General features: G+C 42.8%; 1 protein-coding gene across 3 annotated transcripts in view; it reads right to left on the bottom strand.

Annotated features, from left to right (window-relative positions):
* FAM184B (family with sequence similarity 184 member B) overlaps positions 1 to 18,386 on the bottom strand; it is a 123,817-nt gene that overhangs the window by 29,494 nt on the left and 75,937 nt on the right. For all 3 annotated transcript variants that reach the window (XM_060188295.1, XM_060188297.1, XM_060188296.1), the window contains exons 6-7: positions 15,304 to 15,414; positions 11,896 to 12,003 (exon numbers count right to left, since the gene is read on the bottom strand). In XM_060188295.1, coding sequence (XP_060044278.1) covers positions 11,896 to 12,003; positions 15,304 to 15,414 — 219 coding nt within the window. The remainder of the gene's footprint in view (positions 1 to 11,895; positions 12,004 to 15,303; positions 15,415 to 18,386) is intronic.

Genomic DNA, 18,386 nt, shown 5'->3' with positions numbered 1-18,386 from the left:
CACCACCCGGCCTTCAGGGTTATTTGTATCTTAAAGGGACACCCACACCCGGGAAATCTGCTGGAAGGGAACATTCAGAGTCATTCTCAAGTTCTCAAGTTGACAGTCTTTCAAAGACAGCGTTATGGACACCTTAAAATAGAACACCTACTGCAATGGGGCTTTGCTGAAATGACCAGAGGGGGTGGTAACTGATCCTCTCAGGCCACCTCACAGTTCTGGAATGTGCGGGTGTCTGCTGCATTCTGTTTATAATTTCATTATCGATCCTCTCTTACTAAAGAGAGCCAGAATCGTGCACGAGCATGGAACACTGGGCCCTGGTACCTTTCTCTTGGCCTCAGTGACCCTGCCTATAGGAGGAAATAATAATTTCAGTTATGTTCATATGTTTTATTTTTGGAAAAAGGTGGCACTGCCTTTACCTCCTTGAGTCCTACGGCTTTCTCTTCCTTATGTATGCAGTGCTGGAGAGGGAACTCAGGAGCCCAATGTGAGACGCCACTGAGTACCCTGCCCAAGCTAGTGTTTCATTGTTGTTTCAGATGCATACCCACAGCATTGCTCCACCATCAGTGGAGCTCTGTCTTTGTCCTTCTCTCTCCCTCTCCCTCACCTTCTCCCTCTCCCTCTCTCTCTCTCTCTCTCTCTCTCTCTCTCTCTCTCTCTCCCTCTCTCTCACACACACACACACACACATACACAGTCACTAAATGAGAGATCCAAGAGGACTAGGCAAGGAAAAAGGACAAAAGGCTTTCTGAAGTGCAGCTAACTTTGGTAGGGGAAGAGCCACACCCAGCAGCTCTGGCAGCCCCATCTGATATCTGATGTTCTGGGCGTGTAGTGAAAGGCCGGCTTTTTCCACCTTGTTATTTATATCTCTCTTGACTCACTAAAATGCAGAGCAGCTAAAGGCCTAAATGAACACTCTGGGGTTCTGAACAAACTTAAGTTTGTTCCCCTCATCTCAATCTAGCCAGGATGCCTTTAGGGATGGGTTGCAGTCTCGAAGCTATACAAATTTCAGTTAATAAATAAATAAATAAATAAATAAATAAATAAGCAGAAGGGCCAGGGAGTGGGACACCCAGCTGGGCACACACGTTACCACATGTAAGGACATGAACTTGAGCCTCCTCTCCTCACCTGCAGGGAGGGGGGGAAGCTTCACGAGTGGGGAAGCAGGTCTGCAGCTGTCTCTTTTTTTCTCTCTCCCTCACTATTGCCCTCTGCCTTTCAGATTCTCTATATCCTATCCAATAAAGTAAAGGGAAGAAGAGGGGGAGAGATAGCATAATGGTTATGCAGAGACTCTCATGCCTGAGGCTCCCAGGTTCAGTTCCCCATACCACCATAATCTAGAGCTGAGCAGTGCTTTGGGGAGAGAAGGGAACCAGGAAGGAAAGACCAGGAGGAGAGGGGAGGAGAGGAAGGGAGAGGAAGGGAGAGGAGGGAAGGGGAGGGGAGGGGAGAGAAAGGGAGGGGAGAGAAAGGGAGAGGAAGGGAGAGGAGGGGAGAGGAGGGGAGGGAAAAGGAGAGGAGAGAAGGGGAGAGGAAGGGAGGGGAGGGGAGGGGAGAGGAGGGGAGAGGAAGGGAGGGGAGGGGAGAGAAGGGAAGGGGAGAGGAGGGAAGGGGAGAGGAGGGAAGGGGAGAGGAAGGGAGGGGAGGGGAGGGGAGACATGCACATATGATGTCTCTCTAAAAGGATGAGGAAGTAGAGATCAAACAGCAAAGGAACTACGGGCAGCACCTGCCTTTCACCTTCCTACATATTTGAACCACGTGGAATTAATTCAAAAGAGCAAAGTGTATCTGCAAAGCGTGCAATAGTGGCCTAATCAAAATACAGTACCAGATGTCCAGTTGTTTGTCTATGTTTAAATGTCCACATCACTTAAAAGTTATTTTGGGAGTCAGTCTGTGGCATAGTGGCTTAAGCACACGTGGCACAAAGCACAAGGACTGGCATAAGGATCCCGGTTCAAGCCCCGCTCCCCACCTGCAGGGGTGTCACTTCACAAGCGGTGAAGCAGGTCTGCAGGTGTCTATCTTTCTCTCCCCCTCTCTGTCTTCCCCTCCTCTCTCCATTTCTTTCTGTCCTATCTAACAATGACAACATCAATAATAACTACAACAATAATGAAAAACAACAAGGGCAACAAAAGGGAATATATATATAACATATAATAACATATAATAACATATATATGTTATTTGGCACCATGATGCCAACCTGACTTCCCTGGGCAGATGACCTCACCAATGTGTCCTGGAGCCCTACCTCCCCAGAGCCCTGCCCTACTAGGGAAGCACAGAAACAGGCTGGGAGTGTGGATCCACCTGCCAAGACCCATGTCCAGTGGAGAAGCAATCAAACTCATAAAGATCTTTGGTCCATACTCCCAGAGGGATAATGAATGGCGAAACTTCTAATGGCAGGGGGTGAAGGGGGGTGGAGAAATGTGGAATTCTGGTGGTGGGAATTGTATGGAATTGTACCCCTCTTATTCTACAATCTTGTTGGTCATTATTAAGTTTTAAGTTGTTGTTTTGGGTTTTTGTTTGTTTGTTATTGTTCTTTTATGACACACACACATCCAGCACTGCTCAGCTCTGGCTTTTGGTGGTGCTGGGGATTGAACTGGGACTACAGAGCCTCTAGCATCAAGTTCTTTTTGCATAACCATTATGTGGTCTCCACAGCTCAAAAGCTTCTCTCTTTCTTTCTTCCTTCCTTTCTTTCTTTCTTTCTTTCTTTCTTTTTTTCTCTCTTTTCCACTGCCAGCAGGCCATGCATCCCAGTGGCCTTTATTATTTTCTCTTTTCTTTTTCTCTCTCTCTTCTTTTTTTATTTCTATATTGGAGGATTCATGGTTTACAGCTGACCCTTTCTTTCTTTTTCTTTTAAATTTCTTTATATATATATATTTTTTTTGGGGGGGGGTCTAATGATTGTTAAAATTGAGGTGAAGTGGGGGTCGGGCGGTGGTGCAGTGGGTTAAGCGCATGTGGCACAAAGCGCAAGGACCGGCATAAGGATCCTGGTTTGAGCTCCTACCTGCAGGGGAGTCGCTTCACAGGTGATAAAGCAGGTCTGCAGGTGTCTGTCTTTCTCTCCCCCTCTCTGTCTTCCCCTCCTCTCTCCATTTCTCTCTGTCCTATGCAACAACGAACAACATCAACAATGGTAATAATAATAACCACAATGAGGCTACAACAACAAGGGCAACAAAAAGGGGGAAAAATGGCCTCCAGGAGCGGTGGATTCATGGTGCAGGCACCGAGCCTAGCAATAACCCTGGAGGGAAAAAAAAATTGAGGTGAAGCATGTATAAAATGCAATATAAACTGTATACTACTTTACTATTTAGTGTATATAAAAGTAGCTACTCTTTATTTTTTTATTTTTTATTGCATTTGATGAGTCTTTTTTTTAATTTATTTTTTATTTTTATTGTATTTATTTATTTTTTTTTACTTTAGGTGTTTCTCTAATTTTTTTTTTAATTAAAGAAAGGATTAATTAACAAAACCATAGGGTAGGAGGGGTACAACTCCACACAATTCCCACCGCCCAATCTCCATATCCCACCCCCTCCCCTGATAGCTTTCCCATTCTCTATCCCTCTGGGAGCATGGACCCAGGGTCATTGAGGGTTGCAAAAGGTAGAAGGTCTGGCTTCTGTAATTGCTTCCTCGCTGAACATGGGCGTTGACTTGTCGGTCCATACTCCCAGTCTGCCTCTCTCTTTCCCTAGTAGGATGGGTCTCTGGGGAAGCTGAGCTCCAGGACACATTGGTTGTGTCTTCAATCCAGGGAAGTCTGGCCGGCATCCTGATGACACCTGGAACCTGGTGACTGAAAAGAGAGTTAACATACAAAGCCAAACAAATTGTTGAGCAATCATGGACCCAAAGCTTGGAAAAGTGGAGAGGAAGTATTAGGGAGGTACTCACTGCAAACTCTAGTGTACTTCTGCTTTCTTACTTTGGTGCCATACTCCAAACTCAGTCAATTTCTGCTTTGCGTTTCTACTTCTTTTTTTTTTTTTTTTTTACATGCATAACATTCCCCAGATTCCCATTTAGCAATACAACCCCCACTATTTCATTCATCATTTTTCATGGACCTGTATTCTCCCCACCCACCCACCCACCCCAGAGTCTTTTACTTTGGTGTAATACGCCAATTCCATTTCAGGTTCTACTTGTGTTTTCTTTTCTAATCTTCTTTTTCAACTTCGGCCTGAGAGTGAGATCATCCCATATTCATCCTTCTGTTTCTGACTTATTTCACTCAACATGATTTTTTCAAGGTCCATCCAAGATCGGCTGAAAACGGTGAAGTCACCATTTTTTACAGCTGAGTAGTATTCCATTGTGTATATATACCACAACTTGCTCAGCCACTCATCTGTTGTTGGACACCTGGGTTGTTTCCAGGTTTTGGCTATTACAAATTGTGCTGCCAAGAACATATGTGTACACAGATCTTTTTGGATGGATGTGTTGGGTTCCTTAGGATATATCCCCAGGAGGGGAATTGCAGGGTCATAGGGTAGGTCCATTTCTAGCCTTGTGAGAGTTCTCCAGACTGTTCTCCACAGAGGTTGGACCAATTGACATTACCACCAGCAGTGCAGGAGGGTTCCTTTGACCGCACACCCTCTCTAGCATTTGCTGCTGTTACCTTTTCTGATGTGTGACATTCTCACAGGAGTGAAGTGATATCTCATTGTTGTCTTGATTTGCATTTCTCTGACAATCAGAGACTTGGAGCATTTTTTCATGTGTTTCTCGGCCTTTTGGATCTCTTCTGTGGTGAAATTCTGTCCAATTCCTCCCCCCACTTTTGGATGGGGTTATTTGTTGTCTTGTTGTTGAGTCTGGCAAGCTCTTTATATATGTTGGTTATTAAACTCTTATCTGATGTATGGCATGTAAAGATCTTCTCCCATTCTGTGAGGGGTCTCTTGATTTGGGTAGTGGTTTCTTTTGCTGTGAAGAAGCTTTTTAATTTGATGTAGTCCCATAGGTTTATACTTGCCTTAGTCTTCCTTGTAATTGGATTCGTTTCATTGAAAATGTCTTTAAAATTTATGCGGAAAAAAGTTCTGCCAATATTTTCCTCTAAGTATCTGATAGATTCTGGTCTAACATCCAAGTCCTTGATCCACTTGGAATTTACTTTTGTATTTGGTGAAATACAGTGATTCAGTTTCATTCTTCTGCATGTTTCAACCCATTGTTTCCAACACCATTTGTTGAAGAGACTCTGCTTCCCCCATATAATAGTCTGGGCCCCTTTGTCAAAGATTAAATGTCCATAGGTGTGGGGCCTCATTTCTGGGCTCTCAATTCTATTCCACTGGTCAGTGTGTCTGTTCATGTTCCAGTACCAAGCAGTTTTGATGACAATGGCTCTGTAATATAGTTTGAGATCTGGCAGTGTGATGCCTCCGGTTCTGTTCTTTTTTCTCAAGATTGTTTTGGCAATTCTAGGTCTTTTCTGGTTCCAGATAAACATTTGTAGCATTTGTTCTATTCTCCTAAAAAATGTGCTTGGGATCTTGATGGGGATAGCATTAAATTTGTAGATGGCTCTGGATAATATATTCATTTTGATGATGTTAATTCTTCCAACCCATGAGCATGGAATATCTTTCCACTTCTTTGTGTCTTTTTCAATTTCTTTGAGTAGTGACTCATAATTTTCAGTATACAAGTCTTTCACTTCTTTGGTTAGGTTTATTCCTAGATATTTTATTATTTTTGTTGCTATAGAAAAAGGAACTGATTTCTGGATTTCAATTTCTTCTAACTTAGTGTTTGCATAGAGGAATGCCACTGACTTTTGAATGTTAATTTTATAGCCTGACACTTTACTGTATTGCCTGATGATTTCCAAAAGCTTCTTGCTAGATTCCTTAGGTTTTTCCATGTATACTATCATGTCATCTGCAAATAAGGAGAGTTTGACTTCTTCTCTTCCAATCTGTATTCCTTTAATTCCTTGCTCCTGCCTGATTGCTATGGCAAGAACTTCCAACACTATGTTGAATAGTAATGGTGATAGTGGGCAGCCCTGTCTAGTACCTGATCTGAGGGGAAATGCTTCCAGTTTTTCACCATTGAGTATGATGTTGGCTGTAGGTTTGCTATATATAGACTCCACTATCTTCAGGAATTTTCCATCTATTCCTATTTTTTGTAGTGTTTTGATCATAAAGGGATGTTGTATTTTGTCAAAGGCTTTCTCTGCATCTATTGATATGACCATGTGGTTTTTGGTCTTGCTTTTGTTGATGTGGTGGATCACATTGATTGATTTACGTATATTAAACCAACCTTGCATGCCTGGGATAAACCCCACTTGGTCATGATGAACAATTTTTTTGATATACTGCTGTATCCGGTTGGCTAGAATTTTGTTCAATATTTTCGCATCTATGTTCATCAGAGATATTGGTCTGTAGTTTTCTTTTTTGGTTGTGTCCCTGTCTGCTTTTGGTAACAGGGTGATGTTGGCTTCATAGAAGCTGGCAGGGAGTATTCCAGTGTCTTCAATCTTCTGGAAGACTTTTAAAAGTAGAGGTATTAGTTCTTCTTTGAAAGTTTTGTAGAATTCATTTGTAAAACCATCTGGTCCAGGACTTTTATTTTTGGGAAGATTTTTGATAACTGTTTCAATTTCCTTAGCTGTGATGGGCCTGTTCATGTTATCCACTTCCTCTTTACTTAGTTTTGGAAGCTGGTAGGTATCTAGGAAATCATTCATTTCTTCCAGGTTCTCTAACTTGGTGGCATATAGTTGTTCATAGAAGCCTCGCATGATATGTTGAATTTCTGCGGTGTCTGTTGTGATATCTCCTCTTTCATTTACTATCCGATTTATTTGGGTCTTCTCCCTTTTTTGTTTTGTGAGTCTGGCTAAAGGTTTGTCGATTTTGTTTACTCTTTCGAAGAACCAACATTTACTTTCATTGATCTTTTGTATGGTTTTCCTATTCTCAATGTTATTTATTTCTGCCCTAACTTTAGTAATTTCTGTCCTTCTGGTTGCTTTAGGGTTCCTTTGTTGTTCTTCTTCTAGGTCTTTAAGATGTGCAATCAGGCTGTTTATTTGTGCCTTTTCTTGTTTCCTAATGTGTGCTTGTATAGCTATGAACTTCCCTCTTAGGACTGCTTTAGCTGTGTCCCAAATATTTTGATAGCTTGTGTCTTCATTTTCATTGAACTCTCGAAACATTTTGATTTCTTCCTTGATTTCCTCTTTGACCCAGAAGTTGCTAAGAAGTGTACTGTTGAGCTTCCACATTTTGGTACTGTTACTAATCTTTTGTTGATTGTTAAGTGTTAGTTTAATTCCACTGTGGTCTGAGAAGATGCTTGGGATGATTTCAGTGCTCTTGAATAGGCTGATGCTGTCTTTGTGGCATAACATATGGTCTATTCTTGAGAATGATCCATGTGGATTTGAGTAAAATGTGTATTCCAGTTTCTTGGGATGAATGACTCTGAAAATGTCCAATAGTTCTAGTTTATCTATCTCTTCATTTAGCTCCCTTATGTCTTTACTGATTTTCTGCCTGGATGATCTGTCAAGTTGAGAGAGTGGGGTGTTGAAGTCCCCTACTATGATTGTGTTACTGTTAATATATTGCTGTAGCTCTTTCAGTAGAAGTTTGATGTATTTAGATGGCTTCTCATTGGGTGCATAGATATTAATAATTGTTAAGTCCTCTTGATTGACTGATCCTCTGAGCATTAAGTAGTGTCCATTCCTATTTTTTTTAATCTTATCTATTTTAAAGTCTATCATGTCAGATATGAGAATAGCTGTTCCTGCCCTTTTTTGTGGGCCATTGGCTTGAATGATAGTTTTCCATCCTTTGCCTTTAAGTCTGTGTTTGTCTTGTTGCGTTAGGTGAGTTTCCTGTAGACAGCATATGGTTGGGTTGTGTTTTCTGATCCATCTTCCTACTCTGTGTCTTTTAATAGGTGAATTCAGGCCATTCACATTTATTGATATCAAAGATTGAAGATATTTTAACGCCATTCTTGTAGAGTTTTAGAGTGTTTTGATATATGTTCTATTTGTGGTGGTCTGGTTGTTTATAGGAAACCTTTCAGAACTTCTTTCAAGGCAGGCTTGGTGATGGTTGCTTCCTTCAACTGTTGCTTGTCTGAGAAGGTTTTGATGCTTCCATCTAGTCTGAATGACAATCTAGCAGGATATAGTATTCTTGGCTGAAAGCCTTTCTCATTGAGCACTCGATAGATATCTTGCCATTCTCTTCTGGCCTGTAGTGTTTGTATGGAGAAGTCTGCTGCTAATCTTATGGGTTTTCCTTTGTAGGTGACTCTTTGTTTTTCTCTTGCAGCCTTGAGGATCCTTTCTTTATCCTTATTCCTTTCCAATCTAAGTATGACATGTCTTGGTGTCTTTAGGTCTGGGTTAATTCTGTTTGGGACCCTCTGGGCTTCTTGAATCTTTATGTCTTTGGTGTTGTCTAGACTAGAGAAATTTTCAGCTATTATGGCCTGGAGAATGTTTTCTTCCTCCCCTTCTCTTTCTTCCTCTGGTAAGCCAATAATGCGTATATTGTTTCTTTTGAAGTCATCCCATAGGACTCTGTTGTTGTTTTCAGCATCTCTTAATCTCTTTTTGAGATCTCTTACTTCTTTTTTAGTTGTCTCTAATTCATCCTCAGTCTTGCTAATTCTGTCTTCAGCCTCATTGATTCTATTCTCTCTGCCCTCTACTGCTTTCTGGAGTTCATCTATTTTGTTGCCCTGCTCTGATACTGTTTTAGCTTGTTCAGCTAGTTGCCTTCTTAGCTCAGCAATTTCAGCTTTCAGCTCTCTAATAACCATGAGATTATTAGAATTTTCTTCCATATTCTCATTTGTTGTTCCTGCAGTTCTGATTACAATTTTTTCAAATTCTTTACTCACTCCTGTTATTATTTCCTTAGCTAATGTTTGGATGTTGAACTCGTTGTTTTGTGCTTCGCCCTCTGGAGGACTTTTAGCTGGACTCTTGTCCTGGTTCGAGTCTCCATTATTTTTTCTTGTTGTTTTAACCATTTTATATAAGTTAACAGTTTTTTCAATCCCTGAGTTGGAGTTCAGTGGTGTAAAAGCCTTTTTTTTTTTTTTTCCCCTGTAGGCTATGGTAGCCTGAGGGCTTTTAAACTATCAATAGGCTTCTTGGCTTAATCACTGACTCCTGACCAAGAGATAAAGCAGGGTGTGGCAGAGATAATCCAGTGGTTATGCAAAGAGACTTTCACAGCCCCTCAGCTATGCCACCGAGGTATAGGTCTTCTCCTGAGTTTCCCGGTTAGATCTCTGTACCCTGGTGTCCCTCCCTGTTGCTGCTCCAGATTCTGAGGGTAGTAGCAATGGAGACTCAGAGTTGCACTTGGTGAGTCTCTGGGGAGTCCTTTCCTCCCTTCAGCTGTCCCCTTGTTGGTGGAGCAGACTGGAGGTGGTGTCTCCACTGACAAACTATCAAACTGTTAGCAGTCACTTAATCTCTCCTTAGGCCCCTCTCTCCTCTCTGTCTCCAGCCACGCGTGTTTGTACTCACGGGTGATTTACTGGGTTTCTGTGGTCATTCTAGTCCTGTCTCGTTTCGGTCCGGGTGGTCTCCTTTGGTATTCCTAGTTGATCCAGGAGAGGAGAGGAGAGAAAGCGATCTGCTGCTCGTAGCTCCGCCTCCGGAAGTCGAATCCTCTCTTTATATATATTTTTAAATTTCTTTATTGGGGGATTAATGTTTTACAGTTGACAGTTAATACAGTAGTCTGTGCATGCATGACACTTCCCAGTTTTCCATATAACAAACCCCCACTAGATCCTTTGCCATCATGTTCCAGGACCTGAACACCTACCCCACCCCAGAGTCTTTTACTTTGATGCAATACACCAATGTTCCTTTCTTTCTTTTTTCTATTTTATTGGATAGGGCAGAGAAACTAAAAGGGGAGGGGCTGGGTGGTGGCGCACCTGGTTGAGCACACATGTTACAATACACAAGGAACTGGTGTGAGCCCCTGGTCTGAGCCCCTGGTCCCCACCTGCAGGGGGAGAGCTTTGCAAGTGCTGAAGCAGGGCTACAGGTGTCTCTCTGTCTCGCTCCCTCTCTATCTCTCCCTTCCCTTTCAATTTCTGGCTGTCTCTATCCAACAAATAAAGAAAATTAAAAAATAGTAAAAAAAAAAAAGAAGAAGAAGAAGAAAGAAAGAAACTTTAAAAAAAGAAAGAAATTGAGAGGGAAGGGGGAGATAGAGAGAAAAAGAGGCACCTGCAGACCTGCTTCACTATTTCTAAAGTGTCCCCCCTGCTGGTGGGGAGCAGGGACTCGAACCCAGATCCTCGCACATAGTAATGTGTACACCACCACTTGGCTTCCACCAAAAGATGTTTTCAGTGCCCTCATAGCTGTAGCAGTGGTTCCCAACTCTGTGCAACTATGATCTTAAGAGACATCTGTCTATATCTGGAGACATTCTGAGTTAGGATATATTATTCTTAACACCCTGCTAGGGGTGATCCCAGCGCTTTGCACACGATACCACCGCTGAGCAGACTCTTGATATCATATTTTATTCTGTGTGTGTGTGTCTGTGTGTGTCTGTGTATGTGTGTATATGTGTATGTGTGTATGTGTGCATATGTGTGTGAATGTGTGTACGTGTGTGTATGTGTGCATATGTGTGTGAATGTGTGTATGTGTGTGTGCGTATGTGTGTATGTTTGTATGTGTGTGCATATGTGTGTATGTGAATGTGTGTGTGCATATGTGTGTATGTGTGTGAATGTGTGTGTGTTTGTGGTGCATGTGTCTATGTGTATATGTATGTGTGTGTGTGTGTGTGTGTGTGTGTGTATGTGTGTGCTGAGAGAGAAGCAAACAGATAAGAGAAAAAAAGGAAAACAGAAATAAAGGAGAGACATCACAGGACCAATCCACCATCCATGGAGGCCCTGTGGTGACACCTATACTCCTTGTAGCATTAAGGTGCAAACCCAGGACCTTGCACAGAAAAAGGTGTATACTCAGCCACAAGAGCTATTTCCTAGCCCTGGGCAATGACTTTTCAAAAATATGTCTTTATTTTAATGAAAGAGAGAAAAATACAGGAAGAAAGATACAGAGAGACCAAAACATCACTCAGCTCTGGTTGTGGTGGTGCAGAGCATTGAACTCAGAAATTTTTGGCACCTCAGGCATGAAATATTTTTGTATAACCATTATGTTATCCCCCTGCCCTGGGCAATGACTTTTTTATGGCTCCATCTGCAAAAGTTAAGAGAGAACCTAACACAAGAGCCATTTGAACCAGGGTACACGAATACCACCTTTATGAAATCATTTGTAATTTTTGACATCGTGCTACAATGAATGTTGAGCATCTATGTTTTCAGTTAAATTATGCTTCCCAATAGGATATATCAAAATCTTTGCCCCCAAGTCTATGAATGTAGCATTATTTGAAAGCAATGACTTATGTTGCTATAATTATCATTAAAAACTGCATATAATGAATTGGGTCAGTCCTAAATCAGTGACTGATTTTCTAAAGCAGCAGTGTGAAGACCCAGACAGAAATACACAGGATGTTAAGTGCTGACATTACAGTGCGCAAGGACCTGGGTTCAAGCCCCTGGTCCCCACTTGTAAAGGAAAGGTTTCACAAGTGGTGAAGCAGGGCTGCAGGCATCATCTGCTTCTCTCCCTTTATCTTCCCCCCCTCTCAATTTCTCTTTGTCTCTATCTAATAAATAAATAAAATAAAATAAAAAAGATACACAGGGACAAAGGCAAACGGCAAAAGAGGCAGAGACTGGAGTGAGGCCGCTAAAATGAGAGCTAGAGGCTACCTGAGGATCAGAAATGCTGCAGTGAGAACAGACCATGGCCTGGGGTCTTTCCTCCACGCTCTGGGGAGAAATCTTATTTTTCTGGATGAGTTCTTCCAGCCTTGAAACCTAGGACAGAAGAGAAGAAAACAGTGCAAGGAAGACCAGTCTCTTTGAGAATCATGAATCATTTCTTGGTGGCTGTGTATTGGGAACCCCTTCTCCTGAATCAATCATGAGATTTTAGAGAGAGTGCAGATGGAGACCAGCTCCAATCATGCTTCTAGAAAGGTCATCTCTCACTGGCTGCCAATTGTGTCTTTCTAGAAGATGGGCCCAAGAGTTTTAGATTATTCTATATTTCCCCTTAAGTTATCTTCATTAATATGGATTATCATTTACTTTTCTTTCTTTATTTGTTGGGTAGTATGCCAGCTCCCCCTGGACCGGCGTAAGGATCCTGGTTTGAGCCCCTGGCTCCCCATCTGCAGGGGAGTCGCTTTACAGGCGGTGAAGCAGGTCTGCAGGTGTCTGTCTTTCTCTCCCCCTCTGTCTTCCCCTCCTCTCTCCATTTCTCTCTGTTCTGTCCAACAATGAGCAACATCAACAATGATAATAATAATGACCACAATGCGGCTACAACAACAAGGGCAACAAAAGGGGGGAAAAATGGCCTCCAGGAGCGGTGGACCCATGGTGCAGGCAATGAGCCCAGCAATAACCCTGGAGGAAAAAAAGAAAAAAGTTTGGACTTTAACAAAGAAGGAAGGAAGGAAGGAAGGAAGGAAGGAAGGAAGGAAGGAAGGAAGGGAGGGAGGGAAGGACAGAAATGTGCAGTACTCTGGTAATAAATATGTTAATACAACAATAAATAAACAAAGAATGGCCCCAGGAGGTGGCACAGTGGATAGAGTGTTGGACTTGGGCATAAGGTCTTGAGTTTGATTCTCAGTACCACATGTACCAGAGTGATATTCTGTTTCTTATTCTCTCCCCCACTCCCATCAATAAATCTTTATAAAATAAAAATAATGGCCTGAGGGGCTGGACAATGACTCTCCCAGTTGAACACACATGTTACTATGCACAAGGACCTAGGTTCAAGACCTGTCTCTACCTGCAGGGGCGATGCTTGATAAGCAGTGAGGCAGGGCTGTAGGTATCTCTCCCTCTCTTATATTTTTCCCTCCCCTCTCAAGTAAAAAGAAAAAAAAAAGAGGAACAAATAGCCACTGGGAGTGAAAGATTGATAGTGAAGGCACCAAGTTCCAGTTATAACCATAGTGATAATTATGGCAAATAAATAAACAAATAAACAAATAGACCGGGCGGCTTATTTTTCATATGTGGAATATAGACAATTGAAACACATGAACTCACAATATTATTATTATTACTATTATTATTAATTTGTAACTGATGGTGGGTGGTTACAATGTGGAACCATTTCCCTGTCACTTTTAGTCTTGTAAAACTATTAGTGGTCTAACCACTAACACATTTTTTTAAAAACAGATGGTGATATAACAAAGGAGAGTGAAGGAAGAGATAAGGGAGAGAGGGGAGAAAGAAGGCAAGGTGAGAAAGAGGAATGAACTTCTTTGTTGTACAGCCTAGTCTGGCACAGAAGCCTCCAGAGTGGAGATTTCCACTGAGATGTTACCTCTAGAGCTCTCCTGTGTCAAGTCTAAGACACAGCTGTTCACCTAAAAAAAAAAAAAATCTATGACACAGAAAAACAGGATCAGTGAAAATATAAATGTGTGTGCTTATCATTCAACAACAACAAAAAAAATCAGGAGTCAGGCAGTAGCGCAGTGGGTTAAATGTATGTGGTGTGAAGCATAGGGACCTGCGTGAGAATCCCTGTTCCAGCCCCCAGCTCCCCATCTGCAGGGGAGTCGCTTCACAGGTGGTGAAGCAGGTCTGCAGGTGTCTGTCTTTCTCTCCCCCCTCTGTCTTTCCCTCCTCTCTCCATTTCTCTCTGTCCTATCCAACGACAGCAACAACAACAACAATAATAACCACAACAATGATAAAAACAACAAGGGCAACAAAAGGGGAAAAAGTGGTCTCCAGGAGCAGTGGATTCATGGCTCAGGCAATAACCCTGGAGGTAAAAAAAAAAAATCACACAGCACAGATCCAGCTGCCACCCTTGTGTCTGCCCCTGGTCTGTCGCTCCCTCCTTCCCCCTCTCTGTCTCATGAGATAAGTAAGATGAAGCTTTAAAAAAAATTAAAGGCTAAATAAAATCAGAAGGAAGAAAAAAACAGCCGAGATATCTTTATGTTTCTACCAATGCAGACATAAAAGTGTCATTTGACATTCTCTTTAGCTGCAGAAAATCCACAGTGACAATAGTATATAAGACCCATGACAAAAATCATATAGACCCAGAGGAGAGAACAAGGAAAGGACAGATTTACTGGTGCTGACACACTTAGCCAGAGTCCACACCAGCAGCCCCCTCTGTCTCTTTTTCTTTTCTTTTCTTTAAAAAATATTTTAATTTTATTTATTTTGGAAATATATATATATTTATATATATATATATATATAGAGAGAGAGAGAGAGGGAAGGAAACTGAGAGGGGTAAAACAAAAGTAAAGACATTGAGAGGGAAAGTGTTGGTATGCTTCTAAAAACCCCTTCTGTTTCGTTAGTTTAATCCCCCCTGCTTAACACTATTCTATTTACATAACCACTTCATTCTATTTACATAACCGCTGTTAACAAGCACCTCCCTCCCTCCAGGGCATTGGTGGTTCACTGGTAGAATTCTTGCCTGCTCCGCCCCCTCTCCTTGTCACACCCTGATTTTCACCAGTCACTTTTCTCTCCACCCTCTCTGCGTTGCATCCTGTTCCCACCCTATGGGCTAGTATATTTATAAGGACGAGATTGTTTGTAGTTTAGTTTAGCTTAGCTCGGCTTAGATTGTGCTGCGTCCTGCATGAATAAAGAGATACTGCCTACAGCTCAACCATGAGTCCCTGGTCGTCTGTTACCCACCCGTGAAGCAGCCCTGCGAAAACAACAGGAAAGGGAGATAGAGAGGGAAAAAGACACCTGCAGCACTGCCTCACCGCTCATCAAGTTTTCCCTTTGCAGGTTGGGACTGGGGGCTTGAACCTGAGCCCTTGTATTCTGTAATGTGCGCACTCAGCCAGGTGCACCACCACCAGCCCCCAGGTTCCTGCCTTTTATTTTTTTTCCTGTGAGACATTAAGCTCCTCCATAAAGCAGTTATGCTACTGCAGCTAAGGGCACGGTCTCTAAATTAGCTTCCCCGTCGCTGAAGTCCTTTGCTTCCTCTCGGAGATGCTCATATAAGAAGTTCAAGCAGTTTCCGGGTGTCTCACTTACACGGTAACACTCAGGGCCCAGACCCATCTTTTCCCAGCACTGTGCTTTCTAGGGATTTACCTGGAGCAGAGAATTCTGCAGCTTCACAGCGAGGGCTGCCTTCTCATCTGCCAGCTGCTTAACTTCCTCTTCTGACTTCTTCTTTACTTCCTCCAGCTTTGCATCCACCTCCTGAGCAGTGATGACAAGAGTTAGCCACACAGGCATAAGACCAGGGGCAGGACACTTACACAGTCACCCTTTCCGTGCTCCCAACAGGGTTCAAAGCTCACAGGAGCTGGAATATGCTAAGAGAACACAACAAGGTTAAAAGAGACCAAGTGTTAACTATGTGGTGGTGGTGGTGGTCGGGAGGGGAGAGGGGCTTTCTTTTTTATTTTAAGGTGTCTTTTTAAAAATACTTATTTATTTAATGAGAGAAAGTGAAAGGAGAGAAAGAGAGAGCATGAGGGAGACCAGAGCACTGCTCAGCTCTGGTTTATGGTGGTGCTGGGGACTGAACTTGGGACTTCTGAGCCTCAGTTATGAAAGCTTGGTGTGTAAGTACTATACCAACTCCCTCCCTGGCTTTAAGTTTTAGAGTCAAAGAGAATTCTCATTGCTGAGAAGATTATCAGTTTTCCCTAAGTCTGGAAGCCAGCTAGAGAGAGAGAGAGAAGAAAAGAGAGAGAGAGAGAGAGAGGAAGGGAAGGAGGGGGAGAGAAAGAAAGGGAGGGGAGGGAGAGAGAGAGAGAGGAAGTGAGGGAGAAAGAGAAAGAAGGGAAGTGGGGAGGGAGAAGGGAAAGGGAGGGGAAGAGGAGGGGGAGTGAGAGAGAGACAGAGACAGAATATAGCAAGAGGGTGTCAGGGGTAGCGCTTCACGTTAAGCACACATGGTGCAAAGCTCAAGGACTGGCTCAAGGATCCCAGTTCGAGTCCCAGCTCCCCACCTGCAGGGGGGTCACTTCACAAGCAGTGAAGCAGGTCTGCAGGTGTCTGTCTTTCTCTTCCCCCTCTCTGTCTTCCCCTCCTCTCTCCATTTCTCTCTGTCCTATCCAACAAGGATGACATCAATAACAACAATAATAATAACAACAAGAATGATAAACAACAAGGGCAATACAAGGGGGAAAATAGCTTTCAAGAGCAGTGGATTCGTGGTGCAGGCACCGAGCTCCAGCAATAACCCTGGAGGCAAAAAATAAATAAATAAACAAACAAATAAATAAATATTTTAAAAAGAACATAGCAAGAAGTTAGCTCGCCTAACCAAGTCCTTGAAACCCAGCCACTTGCTCAAGGTCGAGGGAGCTGATAGCCCAGTGGTCTTAGCTGACAACGAGAAAGTGTGGTGACCCTATTTTGCATAAAGGCTTGAAATTAGACAATTCTTTTTTTTTTTTTTATTTTATTTATTTATCCCCTTTTGTTGCCCTTGTTGTTTTATTGTTGTAGTTATTATTGTTGTAGTCGTTGTTGGATAGGACAGAGAGAAATGGAGAGAGGAGGGGAAGACAGAGAGGAGGAGAGAAAGATAGACACCTGCAGACCTGCTTCACTGCCTGTGAAGTGACTCCCCTGCAGGTGGGGAGCCAGGGTTCGAACCGGGATCCTTATGCCGGTCCTTGTGCTTTGCGCTACCTGCGCTTAACCCGCTGTGCTACAGCCCGACTCCCGAAATTAGACAATTCTTATAGGCTGCTTAGGGCATGGCAATGTCTGAAATGATTGGATCCTGTGTTTTCTGCAAAATGCTATTGAGTGTGTATTAGAATTCTAGTTTTGCATATTCCCCCTCCCTGAGTGTATTCAGAAATCCTATAAACTGTGTGGTTTGAGCCTTGTTCAGGGTCGAGCTTGGTAGACTAACATCAGTCACCACTCGGCCCAGATTGCAACTCGTAAATAAACATCTTTAGCTTCCTTGCAGTGGATGGTGGTTTAATTCTCGCTCTGTAACACTTGAGTCAAACAAGAAGGCTCTGGGGCCTCCAAGGTCCCTCACTACAGCTTAAAAGCCACAGCACAAAGCTGGTCCACAGGAAAGAACACTAGAGCCTGGTGATTGGTACAGCTTCCTTGCTGTGTGGTCTTGAGCTAGTAACTTAGCCTCTCTGACTGTGTAACTTACATGTTTAGCAAGTTTAGGCTACACACGAAGGGATCAATAAATAACTGGTGAAATTATTTTTACAGATGCCTAGTCTTTCCGATCCAGCCTTGTTTAGAGGATAGGTTTGCAAATACTTAACAGCAGTGGACAAAATAATTCTGCCCATCTCTACGGAACTTTCAGTAAATATGAAGCCGTTCATTTGTTTGACAGATATTTACTGACATCCTTTGTTGTGTCAGGAGTCAGTGGTCTTTGGAGCTGGAGATAAAACCAGAGACAAAAATCTCTTCTCTCCTGAAGCTCCTATTTGCATAAACGAGAGAGAGAGGGAGAGAGAGAGAGAGAGAGAGAGAGAGAGAGAGAGAGAGCTGGCAGTGTCCTTAAGTTTAATGCAGTGTGCGCTCTGCTGGGTGCTGGAACCGATTGTGGACTTTCAGGGCTAATGAAGACTATATGGACAGTCGCTGAATGCAAACAAATTGCTGGGAATTTCACATAGATCATGTCTTAAAAAAAAAAACTTTTAATTGCCACCAAAGTTATCGCTGGGGCTCAGTACCAGCACCATGAATCCACTGCTGCTCCCAGTGGCTATTTTTTCCTTTCCTTTCCTTTCCTTTCCTTTCCTTTCCTTTCCTTTCCTTTCCTTTCCTTTCCTTTCCTTTTCCTTTTTTTTTTTTCTTTTTACCAGAGCACTGCTCAGCTCTGGCATGTGGTGGTATAAAAGACTGAACCTGGGACTTCAGAGCCTCAGGCATGAGTCTCTTTGCATAACCATTAACCATTATGCTATCTCCCCCGCCCCACCCTATCATCCTCTCTCTCTCTCTTCCTTTCTTTTTTCCACCAGGATTATTGCTGGGGCTCAGTGCCAGCACTACGAATCCACTGCTCCTGGAAGCCATTTTTCCCATTCTGTTGCCCTTATTGTGGTTGTCGTTGTTGTTATTTATGTCATTGTTGTTGGATAGGACAGAGAGAAATCGAGAGTGGAGGGAAGACAGGGGGGTGGGGGGGAGAGAGAAAGATCAACACCTGCAGACCTGCT

The sequence above is a fragment of the Erinaceus europaeus genome, chromosome 3 (assembly GCF_950295315.1).
Source record: "Erinaceus europaeus chromosome 3, mEriEur2.1, whole genome shotgun sequence".
NCBI classification, from domain to species: Eukaryota; Metazoa; Chordata; class Mammalia; order Eulipotyphla; family Erinaceidae; genus Erinaceus; species Erinaceus europaeus.
Note: the sequence above shows the minus strand (reverse complement) of the source record. Positions and strands in the feature narration are given on the sequence as shown.